Source organism: Haematobia irritans, chromosome 4 (genome assembly GCF_050003625.1).
Source record: "Haematobia irritans isolate KBUSLIRL chromosome 4, ASM5000362v1, whole genome shotgun sequence".
Taxonomy (NCBI): Eukaryota; Metazoa; Arthropoda; class Insecta; order Diptera; family Muscidae; genus Haematobia; species Haematobia irritans.
Window position 1 is genome coordinate 2,045,394 of NC_134400.1, and position 19,968 is coordinate 2,065,361.

Genomic DNA, 19,968 nt, shown 5'->3' on the forward strand with positions numbered 1-19,968 from the left:
TGATACCCTAAATCTCTCAGAAGTAGACCCGACGATCGTCTACGTTTTGTCCATATTTGAGAAAGAAATTTTGACAACATTTTCTATAGAAATAAAATTTTGACAAAATTTTCTATAGAAATAAAATTTTGACAAAATTTTCTATAGAAATAAAATTTTGACAAAATTTTCTATAGAAATAAAATTTTGACAAATTTTCTATAGAAATAAAATTTTGACAAAAATTTCTAAAGAAATAAAATTTTGTTAAATTTTTCTATAGAAATAAAATTTTGTTAAAATTTTCTAAAGAAATAAAATTTTGTTAAAATTTTCTATAGAAATAAAATTTTGTTAAAATTTTCTCTAGAAATAAAATTTTGACAAAATTTTATATAGAAGTAAAATTTTGTTAAAATTTTCTATAGAAATAAAATTTTGTTAAAATTTTCTATAGAAATAAAATTTTGACAAAATTTTCTATATAAATAAAATTTTGACAAAATTTTCTATATAAATAAAATTTTGACAAAATTTTCTATAGAAATAAAATTTTGACAAACATTTCTATAGAAATAAAATTTTGACAAAAATGTCTATAGAAATAAAATGTTGACAAAATTTCTATAGAAATACAATTTTAACAAAATTTTCTATAGAAATAAAAGTTTGAAAAAATTTTCTATTCAAATAAAATTTTGACAAAATTTTCTATAGAAATAAAATTTTGTTAAAAATTTCTATAGAAATAAAATGTTGACAAATTTTTTATAGAAATAATATATTGACAAAACAAGACTTTTGTGTTTGGTAGTTTTTTGGTAAAATTTTCTTCAAAATGTCCCATCAATGAAAAATTAATCTTGGTTTAATTTTATCTGAAATTTTCATTGTGTTAAGTAATCGCAAAAACAAAATTTTTTAAAATTGGAAAAGAATAGGATTTTTTTTAATATTTTAGGAAATATCGAGAAGAAATTTTAAAATATTTTATATGACAAAATTTCGAAAAGTCGTTAATTTGGCTGACTAGAAAATCTCTAAAATTTAACTTGAGTTGAGTTGTTAGTATTTACATATTCGAAGTTCTATGGTATATCGTAGTTTATAGGCTGAGTTCTCAATAGTATATAGTCAGTGCGTATGTTTGTATGACGTCAGAGTAAAAAAATATATTTTGTTCGCATTTCATTTCACCACAATGGAAAGTCATAAGAATGTTTTCTTGCTCTGTTTTTTATGAGGAATTATTATACACAACCATGTTGTAGTGGCCAGCGGTAGAATTAGATCTACAAATATAATCTATGTAGATATTTGTTTGATAATAGGTAGGTGGTGATGGCGGTATAGACCACATAGCATCTAGGCTATATACATATATATGTTTGTAGATCTATAGAGAAAATCGCTTGCTAAATACTACATCATATATCTTAGATTGTTTCGAGATTAGAAACAAATTGGCGAAAACATTCCTATTTGATTTGGGTTACCATTCTCAGGAGTTCATATCTCACCAATCGAAATTTTCATTTGTAAACAAACCAAAAAAAAAAAAAAAAAAAATCTCCAGCTTATAGCATCAAATGATAAGCAATTTTCAAGACCACAAGCAATTAAAAAATGGCAATTTTTAAAATATTTTCGCAAATTAGCAAAATGTGTAAGAAGTAGAGGTGATTGCCCAACACTGCCACCCCTTAAAAGAGATACGACGAGAGTGAGAGTGCTCGCGAAAAATCGCAAGAGCACCAGTGAAAATATAAACAAATTGACTGAAAACGTAAACACGTCATAAAGAAAAGGAAATTATCTAAAGAAAACACAACAAAAACTCATAATTTTTGAGAAATAATAGTATTTTAAAAAGCAAAAATAATAAAACATTTAATTATCGTTCACCCCTGCCTCGGTGAGCGTATGTGTATCTCAGTGTATCGACAAGTTGCTGAATCTATAAAACGAAATCGCCAACATGTCCTGCTGTGGGGTAATCACAACCATACGCCCGCCCATTGATATGGCCTCTCAGAGTGATATATTGAAGGTAAATTAATAAGGATGTGAAAGTGAATTTATTTTTGTATAGAAGTAAAATGTTTTCAATAAGAAATTAAATTTAACTGAATAATTCCTTGATTCAATTAGGTTTTAATCATTTCAGAAATTATTAACAGAATTATTGAAATTAATTGACTTTTAATTATTTGTGTAATATATACACTAATTTTGTTTAACATCAAATTAATTGAATTAAAGTTTTTTATTGGCTGAATTTGTTTCAATTGAAAATAATTTTGAAAACATAAAAAAAGAATATGTGTGTATTTGGGTATATTCAGAGAAAGACATTAGCTTGTACCCAAATCCTAGGGTATTGGACTATATATGTCTCATTTTAACAAGATAACCGACAAACTAATGCCAAGTTTTTCTTTTTTTTCTTAATTTATTGTTTTGTGCATTTTTTGTTTGGTTTGTTTGGTTTCAATTTTAGATAAAATATGATCCCCGTCTAGATACAAATCACAGGGTATGCCAAAAATAACGCAAAATCAATTTGTTTAAGACCATGCAACAGAAAACAAACATACACAAAAAAACACCTTATTCGCTAATGTGATTGTGTAAAGGGTCCAACGGATTTGGAGTGATATAATTTTTTGAAGCATTTATTTCAATTTATTTATTATTTCAAAGATACAGAAATAATTGAAATTAAATTTGTTTCTTTTTTTATTGAAGTTGTAAATGACACAATACTTTGTTTTGTAATCGGCTATTTTCTAAAATAGGAAATATTAAATTTTTGAGCTAAATATAGCCTTCATATCTATTCAATGAAACCTGGCGATGGATTTGTCTGAGTACCGCAAAGTGGTATTTTCTTCCTGGGGGATAAACCCCCAGTGCAAAAATTTCATAGACCTAGCACTCCACTAAAATAAGAAACAGTTAAAAATGAACACAAAGTCTTCTTTTAAATAATACCCCAGCAAAAAATAATTATAAAATTGAAAGCACTTAAATTATAGTGTGGCACTACTATTCTGCGCAAAGTTGTAAGTGCAGAATTCAGCGCTACTTCTTCTAAACGTGTAATTAAGTTCTTCGTTTATAGCGGACGACGCACTTAATAGCTTTTTTTTTATTGAACGCCCGATAAAAATTAGTTTAAAAATGGAAGTGCTGAAATTAGCGGAATTTCGCAGCACTAGAGTAAGCGGTTGCATCGCTTACCAAGTTGCGCTTCTGTAAGCAAGAGCTTTTTGTGTTTTTATCACGACTTCTTACGAACGAACGATTTTGTGCGAAGAGATATTAGTAGCATTCTTAAGCGCACTAAAGTTGAAATGATTTCCTCATGTAAATTTACTGCTTCTGACAGCACTGAAATTCATTCAGATAAGAAGCGCATTCAAGTGGGACATTTCCTTATAAAATCATGAGCCTTCCCTTACAAAGCTGCTGAAACTTGGGATTGCTTTCCCTTTTCTGCAGATTTTTGCTGTTGTTATAGCAGTTTGTTCTGCTAATTATACTAACAAATTTCTTTGGGTGTATACATATAAAATTTAACTTAGTTTACAAGAATTTCTTCAATGCTACATTAATTTCGGAGGTTAAGGATTGTTAAAAAAAATTGGAAAAAATCCGTAACACCCTTTACACATAAACAAGTGGCAATTGTTTTTTTCCTTTGTGGTATTCAAAGACAAACAAATGCCATGCAAGCTCGTTTGTTGTCAATCTTTCAGAATGACCATACCACCTTACCCCTCCTCAATGTATTTGAACGCTAACCGAATATCAATCATCGATGCATGCTTCTCTTATTCATGCTTTGTTTCCCTCTTACTATAGTGGAAGGGGGCAAGTGGAAATATTAAATTCTTTGAATTGTTCGCTATGTTCATTAAAATTTGTTTTCTGGGTTATGTTTAAGCACACACACACACACCACACATATGTTTACCCCAACCCCACCTAAAATGAAGGGTCACCATACACATACGTATCCCACTGTCCTATAAAAATCATTTCAACATTGGAATACCATTTAAAAGTGTAATTGATGAGTTCCTAGGAATGGGGAATTATAGCCCGGTCTATAAAAAGGCAACATAGTTTAATCACTTGCCATTGATAGCCATCAACACTTGTTGCATATTAAAGTGTAACGTAATCAAATTTAAACGTAAACAAACGACCAGGCCAATATGAATATTTCAACACTGATCACATTAGATGCAAAGAAGAAAGAAATTCGGCGTTTTTTTAGATCGAATTGAAAGCCGCCTTCTTCCGCTTTGATGTGATGGCCGCCACTTGCAATCGATGGTGGTATGGTGTGATCATATGTGCGAATACAGAAGAGAATTCACTGAGAGGTGGAAGGGGTCCTGCGTGTAGAAATTTGAATGATTCAAGCCATTTGGCAACGTCACTGAGAGCAAATAACGATAAAAATGCCAATAGAAGTGTCTAAATTCTATTGATGGTTAATTGAATGCCTTGACCAGGCAATATTGGAATGGTTAAGAGTTTTTGTTTTGCATCCATTACTTGGCGTCAATGCAGTGGTCATAAATTGTGTTGGCCTGATTGAGATAAATGCATTTCGCCAAAAGATTGATAGCCTTTTTCGAATGCATTAAGGATTTCAGGCCATTAGCAAAAATGTAATAGCAACTGAATAGTTCCTCCTCCTTGGTTGATTAATGCGAATGCAATTTTCTCTCCCTCCTCGCTTCCAACACTTGTATTATAGAACATCCACAATGAGTTATGTTTATCGCACCACATCTCACTCATCATTGTCTTGTTCTTCCATTTCTTTTTCGTTGTGGCTTTTCGAATTCCGTTTTGATTACAGGGTCCCGAACAAATTCACGTGTCCAAATTCTACAAGGAATCCAAAAATGGCAAATTCGTTTCCTACATTACAGAGAATGTGCGAACCCTGTATCAGACATTTCGTGAAGGTGCCTATGCCTCCAACAATGGACCTTGTCTGGGATGGCGAGAGACTTTGACATCTCCTTATCAGGTAAGCTAAGGTGTTTTGTACTCCAAGACCACTTGCAAGGATAATCTAATGATTCTGTTTTTCGTATTCATTTCAGTGGATCAATTACGATGAGGCATTGCTGCGGGCTAAAAACTTTGGCTCTGGCATGCTATCGTTGGGTGTTCGTCCTAAGCAATTGGTGGGCATATATTCACAGAATCGTCCTGAATGGATTCTCTACGAACAGGGTTGTTATTGCTATTCGTTGGTGGTGGTACCGCTCTATGATACTCTTGGACCAGATGCCTGTGCTTTTATTATACGTCAGACTGATATGTCAATTGTTGTTGTGGAAGATGATGCCAAAGCTGCCCTGCTGTTGGACAAGGCTCCACGTTCTTTGAAAATAATCGTTGCTATTAAGCCGGTCAGGCCGGCGACCTTGGAAACCGCTAGAAGTCGTGGCATACAAATATTCTCCTTCATAGATGTTGAGAAAATGGGTGCCAAAAGTAATCATCCAGAAGTGCCACCAACTACAGAAGATCTATGTACACTGTGCTATACATCTGGAACTACTGGCAATCCGAAAGGTGTTATGCTAACGCATGGAAATGTGGTGGCTGGTGTATGTTCTGTGATACTACAGCTAGGTAAGACACAAAAAGGCATCTAAAAATGGAAAGCCTTCAATTTGATATTATGATTGTCCCCTCGGCCCTATAGACTCGCCAATGGAATTTCGTCAGGTGATTCCATTGGTAAGTATGTAAATCGATTGCCGACTTTGAATGATTTTCAAAATTTACTTTTGCTTCTTTTGAATTTTTCCTAAAAGTCCACATTCTTTAATTTCTTGTTGCAGGTGACCATCGTATTCGTGCTGGTGATGTTATGATATCGTTCCTGCCCTTGGCCCATATGTTCGAACGCTGCTGTGAGAATGGCATTTACTATGTGGGCGGCTGTGTGGGCTTCTATTCGGGCGATATCAAAGAACTGACCAATGACTTGAAGATGCTAAAGCCAACAGTAATGCCGGCAGTGCCTCGTTTATTAAATCGTGTCTATGATAAAATTCAGAACGATATCGCTGCCTCGTCCATAAAGAGAGCCTTATTTAATATGGCTTTAAAAGCTAAAGAAAAGGAAATTTCTCGTGGTATACTAAGGCGCAATGGTTGCTGGGATAAATTGGTTTTCAAAAAGGTCCATCAAGGTAGGGCAATTATTTCATTTTCGCATATCTTAGATTTGAGTTTTTTGTTTTCTTCTTTGATCATTTAGCGTTTGGAGGAAATTTACGTTTGATGGTGGTGGGCTCGGCGCCCTTGGCGGGTAATGTTTTAACATTTATGCGTTGCGCTCTTGGTTGTTTGGTGGTGGAGGGTTATGGTCAAACCGAATGTACAGGAGCCATCACTTTAACAGTTCAAGGTGATTATGTTCCAAATCATGTAGGCCCACCGGTGTCGTGCAATGCCATTAAGGTAGACTTCAAAACGAAAAATGGTCCAAATTGATTTTGTTTTAACTCCCATCCATGTTTATTGCAGTTGGTTGATGTACCAGAAATGGAATACTATGCTAATCAAAATACGGGTGAAGTATGTGTACGAGGTTCAAATGTGTTTCACGGGTATGTATCATGTAAACAAATCCAAATCTTTAGTAATTTCCATGACCACATTTCCATTTCACTTTTAGCTATTATAAGGATCCAGAGAAAACTGCCGAAGCTATTGATCCAGAGGGTTGGCATCATACAGGCGATGTAGGAATGTGGCTACCTAATGGCACTCTACGTATTATTGATCGCCGCAAACACATTTTCAAGTTGAGTCAGGGTGAATATATCGTGCCCGAGAAAATTGAGAATATCTACACATTAAGTCAATATGTTAATCAAGTATTCGTTTATGGCGAAAGTTTGAAGGTGCGACAACGTTCTTTGTATTGGTCATCCGGGCTCTAATATTTGTTTTCCTTTCAGAGTTGTATTGTTGCGGTGGTAGTGCCTGATGTTGATGTCCTGAAACAATGGGCCATGGAGAATGGTGTGCGAGGCACATTGTCGGTGTTGTGTAATAATTCTCAAGTTAAAGAACTCATAATGAATGATATGCTGAAATGGGGCAAACAAAGTGGTTTAAAATCATTCGAACAAGTAAGTCAGAATATATTATATATCTAGGGAAAACTGTGGTTAGTTTCGTAGATAAAAACAGAAATGTGGATGATAATGACATTAAGTCTCTAGCAACCATATCAGATCATAATTAGTTTTAGACCCCATATATACCAATCTGATTTGATATCGTGAGAGTCCTGAGGCCTATTCGACTTGCTCAAAAATTAGTACGTTAGGATAGTGTATAGCAATAAAAAAACACAACAAATTTAGCCATATCACTTCGGAATTAGCCCTCACACCACGCAATCTTCAGATTTTACTTCTTGAGCCTCCTGTCCGCTTGATATTCAATAACTAGTACCCATAACAATTGGTTTTTATCTATACATAACCACTGTTGCCACAGTTGGTAGAATTCTACCAAAAAATGGTAGATTTTTTACTGTTCGGTAGATTGGTAGAATTATTGATGTTTTGGCAGATTTTGCAAAATATATCTCTCCAAATAAGAGGTAAATCAATTTGCTATATAAATACAATTTTGACCAACTTTTCTATAAAATTTAAATTTAGACAATATTTCCTATAGAAATAAAATTTTGAGATTATTTTCTATAGAAATAAAATGTTGACAAAATTTTCGATAGAAATAAATTTTTGACAAAATTGTCTATAGAAATAAAATTATGACAAAATTTTCTATAGAAATCAAATATTGACAAAATTGGACAAAATTTCTATAGAAATAAAATTTTAAATTTCTTTTAAATTTGGTAGATTTTTTGTAAAATTTTCTTCAAATTTTGGTACAACCGTGTTCATAACTCTGATATAAACCTATCCCGAAATTTCCAACCTTTTTGACATTTGGTATGTGATGGTAGAATGATCTCTCTGGCAAATATGCTGCCATAAAAATCGATCTCTAACTTTTACTTTGATATATTGAATATTCACAACAAAAATACATAGGTCTTATAGGAATCTAACAAATATATACCAAATTTTAACCATCCTCTATATTGATGACTTTCGTGAACCATCGACATCGACTTTTGCAAAACTGGAATAGTCCAAAAGTCTACTTTGTGATTCTCATTGCAATCCCTTTCACCTGTATGGAGACATAGGTGACTTCTTGATGCTCCAAAATGGACTTAGTGATTATCATTAGAACCCCTATTGACTATATGTTTGTAAATTTGAGTTCTTGATGCTCCAAAGTGATCTATATTGGTTCAAATTTTTTGGTTATTATAGCAATCACCTGGTTGGTACTGGTGGCGGATGTAAAGACCGAAGACAAACGAAAAAAAAACACCAAACTAAAAGGAAATCCCTTACAAATTTTCTTTTGTTTTATTGTTCTTTCAGGTTAAAGATATTTATCTACATCCTGATCCCTTCTCAGTGCAAAATGGTTTACTAACACCTACATTTAAATCAAAACGGCCTCAGCTGAAAAGTTACTTCAAACCACAATTGGAGGATATGTATAAAAATCTGGACTAAATGGGTTGGCCGTTGAAAACTTAAATAAGAAAAACAAAAATCAATCAATCAGCAAAACCAAAAACAATAATAATAATATGGGTAATTGTAAAATATTAAAAAAAAAAAAAAACAACAAGAACAAAACTTTCGATAAAACTCCTATTAAACTCAAAAAGTATGAAAAACAAAACTACAACAAAAACTGGGTGCAAATTTGAAAAATTCTCTAAGGCAATTTCCTTTGGAAAAATTCTTTCTTTCTTTCTTCAAGACTATGAGACTATTTAGCTAAAAGTTCTTAAAATCATCTATTTAATATAATTATAAATAAAAGCAAAAAGCGAAGATAAATGAAAACGTAATAACAAAATATAAAAAAAATACTAAATTAGTACCTCCTTGAAAGACCATACATATACATGGTGTATATGAAATCTAATTCAATATTGTATTTAATCCGTAAAGGGAATAAAAACCAAAAAAAGGAAAGGTAACATACTCACATACATAGATCCAATGCATATGTATATCACTACAAAACGAAAGCAATAATTTTCAAGAAACGAAAAGGATTTTATCAAGTATAAATTTCGCCACCTTCCTCCACATAAAACTTAATTTTTTTATTTCCATAACATTTAAAAGATTAAGAAATAAAATTGCTAAGGTCTCACAGTTGGAAACAACAACAAAAAAGTAATCCGATAAACATAGTGTTTTGTTTGTAGAAACGTGTAGAGAACATGAAATCATAAATGTTGGAAAATAGAGTGGTGAAGAGGAGAAATCAAATACGAGTTCAATTAACACCTGTAAATCGTTCCGTAAAGATGATCAATAAATCTGTACATAGAACTCACTACAGGTCCTTTATATATTGAAAGCATTTTAGTTTCGATTTTGAAATCGTTATTAAATGATTAAAAAAGAAAAAGAAAAAAAAAAACTCTCAAATTTTTTGAGATGAATGCTGCAACTCAAAAAAATAAATAAAATTAATTAATTAATTATTGATAATAACTAATAAATAAAAAATTCGAGAAAGTCTTATTTTATAAAAAGATGGTTTTATATATTTTTTGTTTTCCATATACAAAAACAAAATACACTATGTAACACAGAATATCGCCCGGGTTGTTTAGTCTTACGACCATAAAAAATGGCAATAACAAAGTTTGGCTCACCCATACCAATGAGTATGCAGAAGCCATGGGTTCACTGCCTGACTTTGGCATAACACCAAAAATAAGAAATTTTTTATTAAGAGTTTTGTAGTCAGTATGGTGAATTGCTTTCGAAAAATATTTTGGATGATTCCACATTTTTTTTAATTTGTTGCATAGTGTTATTATTAAAATTACCAAAAATGAGTTTAGAAAAAAATCTTAAAATTTTATAAATCAAATCAAATATTATATAGAAAAAGAGCGCTTAGAGTTTTTCTTTTCATCTAAATTGTATTTCTATTTATTAATTTGTGAGAAATTATCAATGTATTTTCTGTTTTTAGTGTATTTTTATATAAATGAGAATATTTATTTCGTTACTTCTTGAATTATAGTGAAATTTTTATTTAGTTGTTGCCTTATAGTATATATTTATTTTTTATCAAATAGTTTTCATATTTTATTTTGTTTGGCTTTTAAAACTTTACTTAATAAAGAAAATAATCTATGTATATAACATACTAATTATTATTAAAAAAGGAAAATTCATCTAGTGTGTTTATTTTCTTGGAGTTGATAATGCATTGCTTAGGTTTGAAACGTCCATTTTCATTTGTTTTTAATTGTTGGGTATCCACATAACCACACAGGTTCACTTTCACACCTACACATATTCGCAAATGAATTTCACATTAGCTGTAGTTCAGAAAATTTAATTGATCGATATCAAAAAGAAATCACAACAAAATTCAAGAAGAAAAAAGAAATCGTAAATAAAAAATTGAAGAAAAAGAAAAAAACAAACATATATTTATAAAGCTTTAAAATAAAACAAAATTTTAACAACAAAAGAAATTATCTCAATTATCTTAAAAACGAAACAGAATCATGGGGATGAATCAGAAAATAAAAATAAAATATGAAAAGTATTTACTTTATTTGGAGTTAATTTCATTAGGAATCAATTAAACAAATACGAATACAGAAACAAATAAAAACATTGTCCTAAATAACAACAAACCTAATAATAAAAATAATAATAATACATTACTGTACAATTTAATAACAAATAACAAATAAACAGTAAACACAATATTGACATTATCTTTATATTATTTACAAGAGGGGGATTATCCTAAAAATCAATAAAATTTGAGAGGTCGAAATCTATTTTTTGTAATCTTCAAATTCGATTTGTAGAATTTTTTTGATATTTTTATAATTGACTTAAATCGACTTGTGGGGTTGGCCAAACTCGATTAAAAGTAGAATATGATCCAAACATTTCTATGCTAACTCTAAGAGTATGTGTAGATCATATCGCCTAATGGTAAAGGGACACTATTCTGTGTAAACAAAGCCCCAAAGTTGTTAAAAGTCGACTTTTCCAAACTTTGAAAAAGTAAAAATGTCAATTTTTCCAAATTTTGAAAGGTTTGAAAGGTCAAAAAGTCGAAATGATTATCTTCACATTCCATATATCCCACAATTGTTTCACAATGATTTCGAATTTATTCCCAATCCATAAGCATATTAATATGCACAAGCATGATTGTGCTGCACTATATGGCACATCATGTTTGCACAATCAATAGGAAAATAATATAGCGCAATAAGTGGCAACATTTGAAATAGGTGAGAATCCAAAGCAACATCCAAGTTCTAATGAGTTAAATTCAAAGCCATTTTCACATGAGCTTATTGGAAAACAGTGGGTGAAGGGAAAATAGACAATCATTGCCACAAACCTTTAACCATGGACAGAAACCAATTTTGGTTGGCAACTATTTTGTGTCTGGTGTAATGACTAAATTCCATTTAGAAACAAGATACAGATTTGGTTTGGTTTAGAGGTGTGCGCGTGACTGAAATTTTATTCACGCTCACGCACATTCACGAAGCAAAATATTTATTCACGCACACTCACGCACGATACATGTGGTAGCCAATCCCACTCACGCACATTCACGAAATGAAAAACCAGTATTCACGCACGCTCACGCACGAAATACTTTTAAAGACTCACGCTCACGCACGATTCACGACAATTCACGTGATTCAGGATAAATTCACGAGACTCACGACATTTTCCAAACGGAAATCAGCAAAGGTAACAAAATTCAAAAATAGAATATAGTTCGAGAGCTAAATTAATTTCAATTATTATACGAGTATGAATTAAATCTTAATTTTTTTCCTGAGCGTGATTTTGCAGAAGTTTTATTCACGCACATTCACGAACCGATTTCATTTCTCACGCACGACATATTTATTTTAGTCCCATTCACGCACATTCAGGAGAGTTGCTTTGGATTTTGTTCACGACTCACGTGATTCACGCGTGAATCACGCGTGTCACGAGAATTTCGTGTCACGCGCACACCTCTAGTTTGGTTTCTTTTATAGAGCGAGTGAATTCAAGCCTGTAGACAGTGTTGTCATTATTTGGGATTTTTCCTCAAATCGGGGATATTTTTTCTTGGATGGGGACGAAATTTTTGAATTGGAGAGTGGTGGTGGAGAATTTCCAGAAATTTTAGGTTTTTTTGTGGGAATTTTCTAAATCAGTTCATTATATTAATCAGGTGTAAAATTATTTGTTATGTGAAATTTTTTTCATCTACCCAAGAGCTACTTTACAATTTATTCTGCTTACCTAAGAATTTTTTCTACTATTGTGAAATTTTTTCGTAAGGACTCGGCACGAAGTGTTGCCCCATCAACTGCATATACCACAGATTTGGAAAATATATTCCATACGCCATATAGATCGATCACACAATTTTATTTCTTGGCTATTTAGAACTAAATTTTGATTTATAAGAGCACATGTTGACAGAACTCTCATTTTTATTTCTCGAGCACTTAGAAAACGAATTGCATAAGATAAAAATTCGATGACTCTTTATACCCATAATTAATTCTAATAAGGGCTTAGGTTAAGTTAGGTTAAGTGGCAGCCCGATGTATCAGGCTCACTTATGGCGTTTTCTTTTCTTGTAAAAAATTCACACTTTTTTTTGCACTTTGTCAGGAAAATGTACTTTTTAGGTTCTTTTCTAAAAAAACAGGCAAAAATTCGAAAAGGCTTCGAATTCTGTTGTGAAAATAGCGCCACGCATAGAGGCAATTTACGGGCATTTTCAGCACTGCCAACAAACGAGAGTGCTGCGATTGCCCTGTTTCCTTCTTTGAATTCTTTTCTGCCCGCTGAAATGATAGCATTTTTTTAGGTTGCTGGTAACATTTTAAAAATGCGCATTCTGTACAGACAAAATGAAGGCAAAGCACTTTTTTCAGAAAAGAAAACACCATTAGACTATTCAGTCCATTGTGATACCACATTGGTGAACTTCTCTCTTATCACTGAATGCTGCCCGATTCCATGTTAAGCTCAATGACAAGGGCCGAGTCCGAACATCGTTCCACATTGCAGTGAAACCACTTAGAGAAGCTTTGAAACCCTTAGAAATGTCACCAGCATTACTGAGGTGGGATAATCCACCGCTGAAAAACTTTTTGGCGTTCGGTCGAAGCAGGAATCGAACTCACGACCTTGTGTATGCAAGGCGGGCATGCTAACCATTGCATTGTCTCCGTTGTGAAATTTTCATCTTACTGTAATTCGTAAACAGGCATAATAAAAAATGTGTATTTTTATTAGGGATTTTCTACAGCAGAGCTTATTCCTTTACTTGTTTGCAAAAAACTTGCCAACAATTTATTGAGGATTTTTGTTGGAAATTTTAATTTGAAGTGAGGATTTTTGGTGACGAACTCATCCCAATTCGAGCCAGGAAAATACTGGCAACACTGCCTGTAGACGACATTGAGAATCGAAGTTTTTCTCCCTAACGGCAGTTATGTCAAAACAGATTTTTTGCATATACCATTTTTGAACATGTCCTTTAGTCTGCATAACGGTAATTATCTTGAAAATAAACCATAGGGCAACTCTGTTTAATTTCATTTTCCGTTTCATTCTCAGATATAGACATGCGCACTGATGACAAATAGAATGTATTTGGAGTTCACTCATTCCTCCAGTTTCAACCTTTATCGAATGTCAATTTCGAATTTAACACAATTTCATTCATCATTTGTACGCAGGACTTGCTTAAGGATTCGTTTTCATTTCAACAAAAATCCAACAAACGGGAGTGCTTAGAGACAGGTTGTGTGTGTGTGTGAGAGAAAGTGTGTGCCACTGTTTCTGCTTTCACAAATTTTCATTTTTCACATAGAGTCATAGAGCAGAGGATAACGGAAATTTAGGCAGCACAGTTAAGCGATTTAAAACCCAACACAAAACTTACAGTTTTTTTATTAAAAATAATTTATTGCCATTGGAAATTTCTAAAAGTATTACTTTAACCATGACCAATCCATTGAAATTTTTGAGAAAGAAAAATTGGAATTCACAGCGTTATGAATTCTTAATCATCACAAGTATACTTTTCTCTTTAATGGGTAAGTAAAGGAATGTGTTGCATCTGTAGTCCCCCACTCCATTTGGTAATCATCCTCTACGCCACCTTGTGAGACGTCACAGTTCTAGTAGGTCGGTTAGTAGGTCCTGTCGTTGGATAAAATGAAAAATATGGGTAGAAGTAGGTGGTAGGTGGTGAACGTGGACTACTAAATTCTCATAATAAAATCCACAACGGAGAAATTGAAAGTGTCACAAAGGGTGGATGTGTAGTAACAAAAAGCAGAGGAGTGAGGGTTTTTTAACCATTCAACGTAGAACGTGTAGAAATATTGATTTTTTTGGTTAGTTTCATAAATGTTTTACGATATAATAAAAAAATAGTCTGAAAACCAAGGATGTAGTCCCAGCGTTGGAACCACTTTAACCTTAACTTCCCCCCACTCAAGACATCAACAATATTGGAAATCATTAATGTATCCTTCTGATATTCCATTACAGTTACATATTGCCAAGGACTACAATTGAGTGCATTTACTACCAAAACGCCAAGGGTTACCAGATATACGACGAAATCCCCCTCGGTAAGTGCTTATCCCTGCTATGTGCTTATATAACCTCATCTAATGGGATCCCTTTCTATTTTCTTGGTGACTACCCTAGACTTCGTCTATGAACCATGATGCCACCACCTCTATTTATCGCTTTAATGCCACCAATGGCATCACCTGCATTCTCATCAGTGTCGATGGCCTAATCAGCATTAAGTATCGCAACAAACTCAATGAAGATGTCGAAGCCGATGTATATCTGCCCGATAATCCCGTCTTGAGCGGGGAATGTGTGGAATCCAATATGGAGTTACTGACTCTAGAGTTCAAAGGCTTTAAGCTTTCGATGACATTCAAGAAGGTAAGACCAATCCATCGGATCTATTGGTGATGATGGTGAGAAGGGGGCCGAATCGGTGTCATTGTATGGGAATGTGGGTGGTAGGGTGTTTAGGGAGGTGATGAAGTGCCCCCCCTCTTCCCTGTGAGTGTGTATGAAAATAGCCCATAGAAGTGTTAGGGGATTGTGTTTTTGTTATTTTTAGATCATACAAACCATTTGGGTCTATCTTTGAGGTTGACTTTTTTGTTCTTTGTTTTATGTGTGGAGATTTTCCTACCCTTCTGGTAATAGGATAAAGAAATTTGTTGTGACCTATATTATTGTTACAGCCCATTATATATTATTGTATCCGCTAATTCAAAATAATGATTTCAGACCCTGATTCGGGCTACTGAGTGTGCTGTCATTTATTTTATCAAAAATATAAAACACAAATAAAAGCTGTTTATTTTTATTTTAAAGAATGAAAAATTGCAAGTAGGATTTTTTTTATAATTCTAAAGTCAATATGGAATTTGTTTGCATACCACGGTCTTTTGCCCAGCCTAAGGTAGAATTATTTATTTTCTGTGTCTGCCTCTGAACTAATACCAATTCTTATATGTTTTTGTGAAATTTCTCCAATATGAGAAGAGTCTTTGATTTTATTAATTTTGAACTAAACAAGGGAGTAAATTATAAACAATTGAAGCATAAAGATTTATTAAATTCGTATTTCCCACAAAATAGTTTCACAGAATTTCATAAAATTTGTACATTTTTCCTTCAAACTATGAAATTTTCTATAACACGTGAAAAAAACGTAATTGTGCATAATAAATTTTCTTGAATTTACCGAAAAAATATTTACTTATTTGTGTAATATCGGTGTGTGTAATACAGTTTAGTTTAAATTTTCTCAAATTTACATGCATTTTCCTTCCTGGCGAGTTCACTGTTTTTTAGTGTGGATATGTAATGTCAATCATAAAACTCTACGCCTACCAATGAAAAACTGAAGAACAAATATGCAATTCGGAATACAGAGATTAGATTTATTTGTCCTTTCCTCCATGTCAAATATTTTGTGTCACTAAAATTTAATAAAAATTAGGGATACTAAAAATATGAATATAAATTCGTAAAACGTTTATATAAATAAAGTTTATTTATAAAAATTCCATAAATGTATGGATGCAAAACATATTGAAAAATGAGCTTGGACTGAACACACAAAAAAAAATGTTTTTTTTCTGATTTAATCATGAAATTAATTTATGCAAATAAGTTTTAATTGAAATGTCTTCAATCGAAAAAATGATAGTAACAATCACAATTTTAATTGGAAATAAAAAAATAACTTGATTAAAGAATTAATTGATTTCATTAGGAAAATTCAATTATTTCTTTAATTGATTCAATTAATATTTTAATGATGTTGATTGCAATACTCTATTATTTTTTTTTAATTAAAGAAGTAACTACTTTCAATTCATTTCTTAACTGATGTTGTGTTTTTAGTTTGATTAAAACAAATGATTTTTATAATAAATTTTTAAATCCAAATGTGAAAAATTTCAATGATTGACTTAATTAACTTAATGTTTCTATCTTGATTAAAAATTAATTGTATCCATTACTAATTGGACATTTTTTGCAGATATTTTTTCTGTGAAGCCATTAAAGTTCCAAAAAGTGCAAGGGCTTATCGATGCATAAAAAAGTTCACTAGCACGAAAGTGACCATACCCTCAAAAAATATCGCTTCTGTAACATATACCCCAAACACATTTTGCTTCAAGCATATATATTTTCAGGATTGGTCCAAACAAAATATTGTTTTATTGCTCAAACATATTATGTTTCACCTTAGGGCATACACAGGTAGAAAAAAAATTTTAATGTAATTTTCTTTGTGTGGATATATTTTTAAGGCGCCAATTGGTTACTTCCATCTCTTTCTAAACACATATATGTTTATAGGCTATTTCTAAATTAATATATGTTTGCATCTAAGCATATTATATTTACAAACATTTTATATCCCAAACATTATATGTTCTAACATATTAACATATATATCCCAAACATGTTATGCTAGTTTATGAACATTATATGCTTACACTTAAAAATATTGTGTTAAAAAATTTGAGTTCCAAACATATAATTTTTACAACCAAACATATGAAAAACAGTCTTTTTCGTCCGTGCAGTTATCGCTCTACATATTACACTCAAAATTCACATTTTCGAGATTGGAAATCTACTTTTTATAAGACAAATGACAGTTGAGATCTAGTTAATGTGTATTTTGGAAGTATAATTTGTATGCTGTATAAATAGGTTCTAAAATTTGATGTTATTTCCGACATTTCTTCTTTTGAAAAATAATATTTAAAAAAAAAAAAAATGAAAACATATTACTTCGTACCATTACATATTAGCCACCCTGTAGTGGCGTAGGATTACCCATATTTAATTCAATTATTTGCACAAATAATTGTTTTATTCTACGCTACACTAAAATTGATCCACAACAGTCCATAATTGAATATATGCGTCGTTTTCCAGTATTTAATCCTCATAATGTAGGCCCCAGAATTACCGTATAAATTGGTTCTAAAATTTGATGTTATTTCCTACATTTCTTCTTTTGAAAAATAATATTAAAAAAAAATGAAACCATATTACTTCGTACCATTACATATTAGCCACCCTGTAGTGGCGTAGGATTACCCATATTTAATTCAATTATTTGCACAAATAATTGTTAAAATTGATCTACAACAGTCCATAATTGAATATATGCGTCATTTTCCAGTATTTAATCCTCATAATGTAGGCCCCAGAATTTGACATCTTCCCGCAGCCATATTGACAACATATGTAGGCTATTGAAATGCATAATCAAATTTATGCGCGCTATGAACATGTATACAGTTCTAAAAGCTTTTGATCCTATAAGAAAAAACTTCGCTTGACAATATGCTCATGATGAGCATACGAGTATTAGTTTAGAAGAATGCTCGTAGTGAAAAAAGTTTTTTTTACTTAAAAAAAAACTTTCCACCCTCTCAAATATTGTGATCTCCCAAACTGAAAGAACACCATCCAATCACAGGAAACCCATTTTGTTTTTCATAAAATTCTGCCTTAAAATATTATATTATCATTTTCTTTACAGTCATCTGGCGGTGAAGGCTGGTACATTAATCTGTTTGAACTTACGTATTCATCATCGAATCCTCTCTTTGAACATCCTGATCGTCCAAATTTAGATGTGAAACTCACATCGCCATCCCATACACCCATGTATTTCCCAACGCCCGTGGGCAAATCCTATGTCTGCGATAAAGAGCAAACTGTTGTAATGTTTGCCCCCATAGATTCCGGTGATCAATCGGGTCATATAGCTCGCCTTTATTTGCGTGATATGCATATGCAAAGTTTCATGTTCAAAGAGAGTGGCAAATGGGGTCCACCTTTCCATTGCAGTGCCACAGGATCATATCGTGATGAAACCGCCCCACTGGCTGTTGGTACAGCTCTAGCGATAGCTGTCCTCCTAACCATATCAGGATATGGTGGGTGGAGGTAAGTGTGAAAGATATATTTAGAAAAATTATTATCTTGATTATGTTATGTTTTCATTTTTTATTTCAGATACTTCAAAATCAAAAAGGTTCAATATGGCACCATGGAGTAAAGGCCATAGTAAAGCCATCGTTATTATAAAATAATAAATTAATTGAGAATATTAGGGGGAAGTGTGTGTGTAAAGACAATTTATTTTCATTTTCAAAATATTATTTATATTTATGAAAAAAATATAAAAACAAAACTTATTTCGAGTATTCCAAGAAAAGAAACCAAAAAAAAAAAAACAACAAATGCTAAAACCAAATATAAAGAAACCACATAAAGTAACTACTTAATTATAGTAAAAATGAATTGCAAATGTCTTCCATATTGTTAAAACTAAATAAAGAAAAATTATAATATATAAATAAAAATAAAAAGAAATTATTTAAGATATATAAAACTGAATTAAAATTACAAAAAAAAAAAGAGAATTACTTACATACTTAAAAATAATAATAATTATCATTTGATTCCTTGTCTAAATGATTGATTTTTTTAACTTCATCGAAATACTTTTTTTTAAATGATTTGGCACCTAATTTCGTCAAGAATCTAACACTTTTTCAATAATCTCGATGTTGTTATTTGAATTTAATATCCGAAGAGAAATAAAAAACACAAAACATTTAAATGAATAAGAAAAGGAACCTAAACCAAATAATGAATATAAGGAGTACATATATACATTATATAAAAACAATTTTTAGCCTATATTGCAAATATTGAAAACCATTACTCTAAGATGTTAAAAAGTTTAAATTATATATCTAAATAAAAAAATCTAATTAAAAACTATTATATATAGACATATCGATAGTTTCCAGGAAGCAGCAATAGCAAAGTCATTACAACCAAAATCTCATATCTAAACGCAACTGAAACACATCACTAAAAACAGCCTAATATTGGACCCTTATGCATTGATGATTATTGCCAAATAGAGATCCTGATATATCATGACTGACTGACCTACAGACAGACGGACACATATGAACTTTGAAATTGCCCTGAAGTTGATGTTTTTTCTATCCATATTTAAGCAAAAAACTTATAAAATATATTTCTGTTCATTTTTAATGCAATTTCTCTTAATTCTCTCAACAGACATTACCATTAGGACTTAAACAAATTTGTAAAAGTTTTATTAATGAATGCATATGAAACTAAAGTTTTAAATATTTTACAATTATCTTTAACATTTTAGTTAAGAAAATAATTTCTTTCGTAAATTTTCATG

At 31.7% G+C, this 19,968-nt stretch overlaps 2 protein-coding genes across 11 annotated transcripts in view; both read left to right on the forward strand.

Moving 5' to 3' along the window:
- LOC142237072 (long-chain-fatty-acid--CoA ligase 5) overlaps nt 1–10,886 on the forward strand; it is a 34,222-nt gene extending 23,336 nt beyond the window's left edge. For 6 of the 9 annotated variants that reach the window (XM_075308429.1, XM_075308424.1, XM_075308427.1 and 3 more), the window contains exons 2-11: nt 1,638–2,029; nt 2,480–2,515; nt 4,859–5,032; nt 5,109–5,646; nt 5,859–6,212; nt 6,281–6,483; nt 6,550–6,632; nt 6,701–6,929; nt 6,987–7,160; nt 8,502–10,886. In XM_075308429.1, the coding sequence (XP_075164544.1) occupies nt 1,958–2,029; nt 2,480–2,515; nt 4,859–5,032; nt 5,109–5,646; nt 5,859–6,212; nt 6,281–6,483; nt 6,550–6,632; nt 6,701–6,929; nt 6,987–7,160; nt 8,502–8,639 (2,001 nt within the window). In that variant the 5' untranslated portion in view covers nt 1,638–1,957 and the 3' untranslated portion in view covers nt 8,640–10,886. The remainder of the gene's footprint in view (nt 1–1,637; nt 2,030–2,479; nt 2,516–4,858; nt 5,033–5,108; nt 5,647–5,858; nt 6,213–6,280; nt 6,484–6,549; nt 6,633–6,700; nt 6,930–6,986; nt 7,161–8,501) is intronic. The other 3 variants (XM_075308422.1, XM_075308423.1, XM_075308430.1) reach the window with 2 other exon arrangements.
- A 3,054-nt stretch (nt 10,887–13,940) lies between these two features.
- On the forward strand, nt 13,941–18,980 carry LOC142235159 (lysosome-associated membrane glycoprotein 5). 2 transcript variants are annotated; one of them, XM_075306416.1, is made up of 5 exons: nt 13,941–14,257; nt 14,718–14,800; nt 14,880–15,128; nt 18,274–18,683; nt 18,753–18,980. In XM_075306416.1, exons 1-5 carry the CDS (start codon nt 14,164–14,166, stop codon nt 18,793–18,795), a joined length of 879 nt encoding a protein of 292 aa, XP_075162531.1. In that variant the 5' UTR covers nt 13,941–14,163; the 3' UTR covers nt 18,796–18,980. The 2 variants fall into 2 exon arrangements, with proteins under 2 accessions (XP_075162531.1, XP_075162532.1); XM_075306417.1 differs by lacking the exon at nt 13,941–14,257 and adding an exon at nt 14,435–14,560.
- The last annotated feature ends 988 nt before the right edge of the window (nt 18,981–19,968 follow it).

Bases quoted from the DNA above. Each gene is read 5' to 3' on its own strand.
- LOC142235159 (XM_075306416.1), top strand. From the start codon at position 14,164: ATGACCAATCCATTGAAATTTTTGAGAAAGAAAAATTGGAATTCACAG. The intron at 14,801-14,879 runs GTAAGTGCTTAT...TGACTACCCTAG, and splicing joins ATACGACGAAATCCCCCTCG to ACTTCGTCTATGAACCATGA. The intron at 15,129-18,273 runs GTAAGACCAATC...TTTTCTTTACAG, and splicing joins TTTCGATGACATTCAAGAAG to TCATCTGGCGGTGAAGGCTG.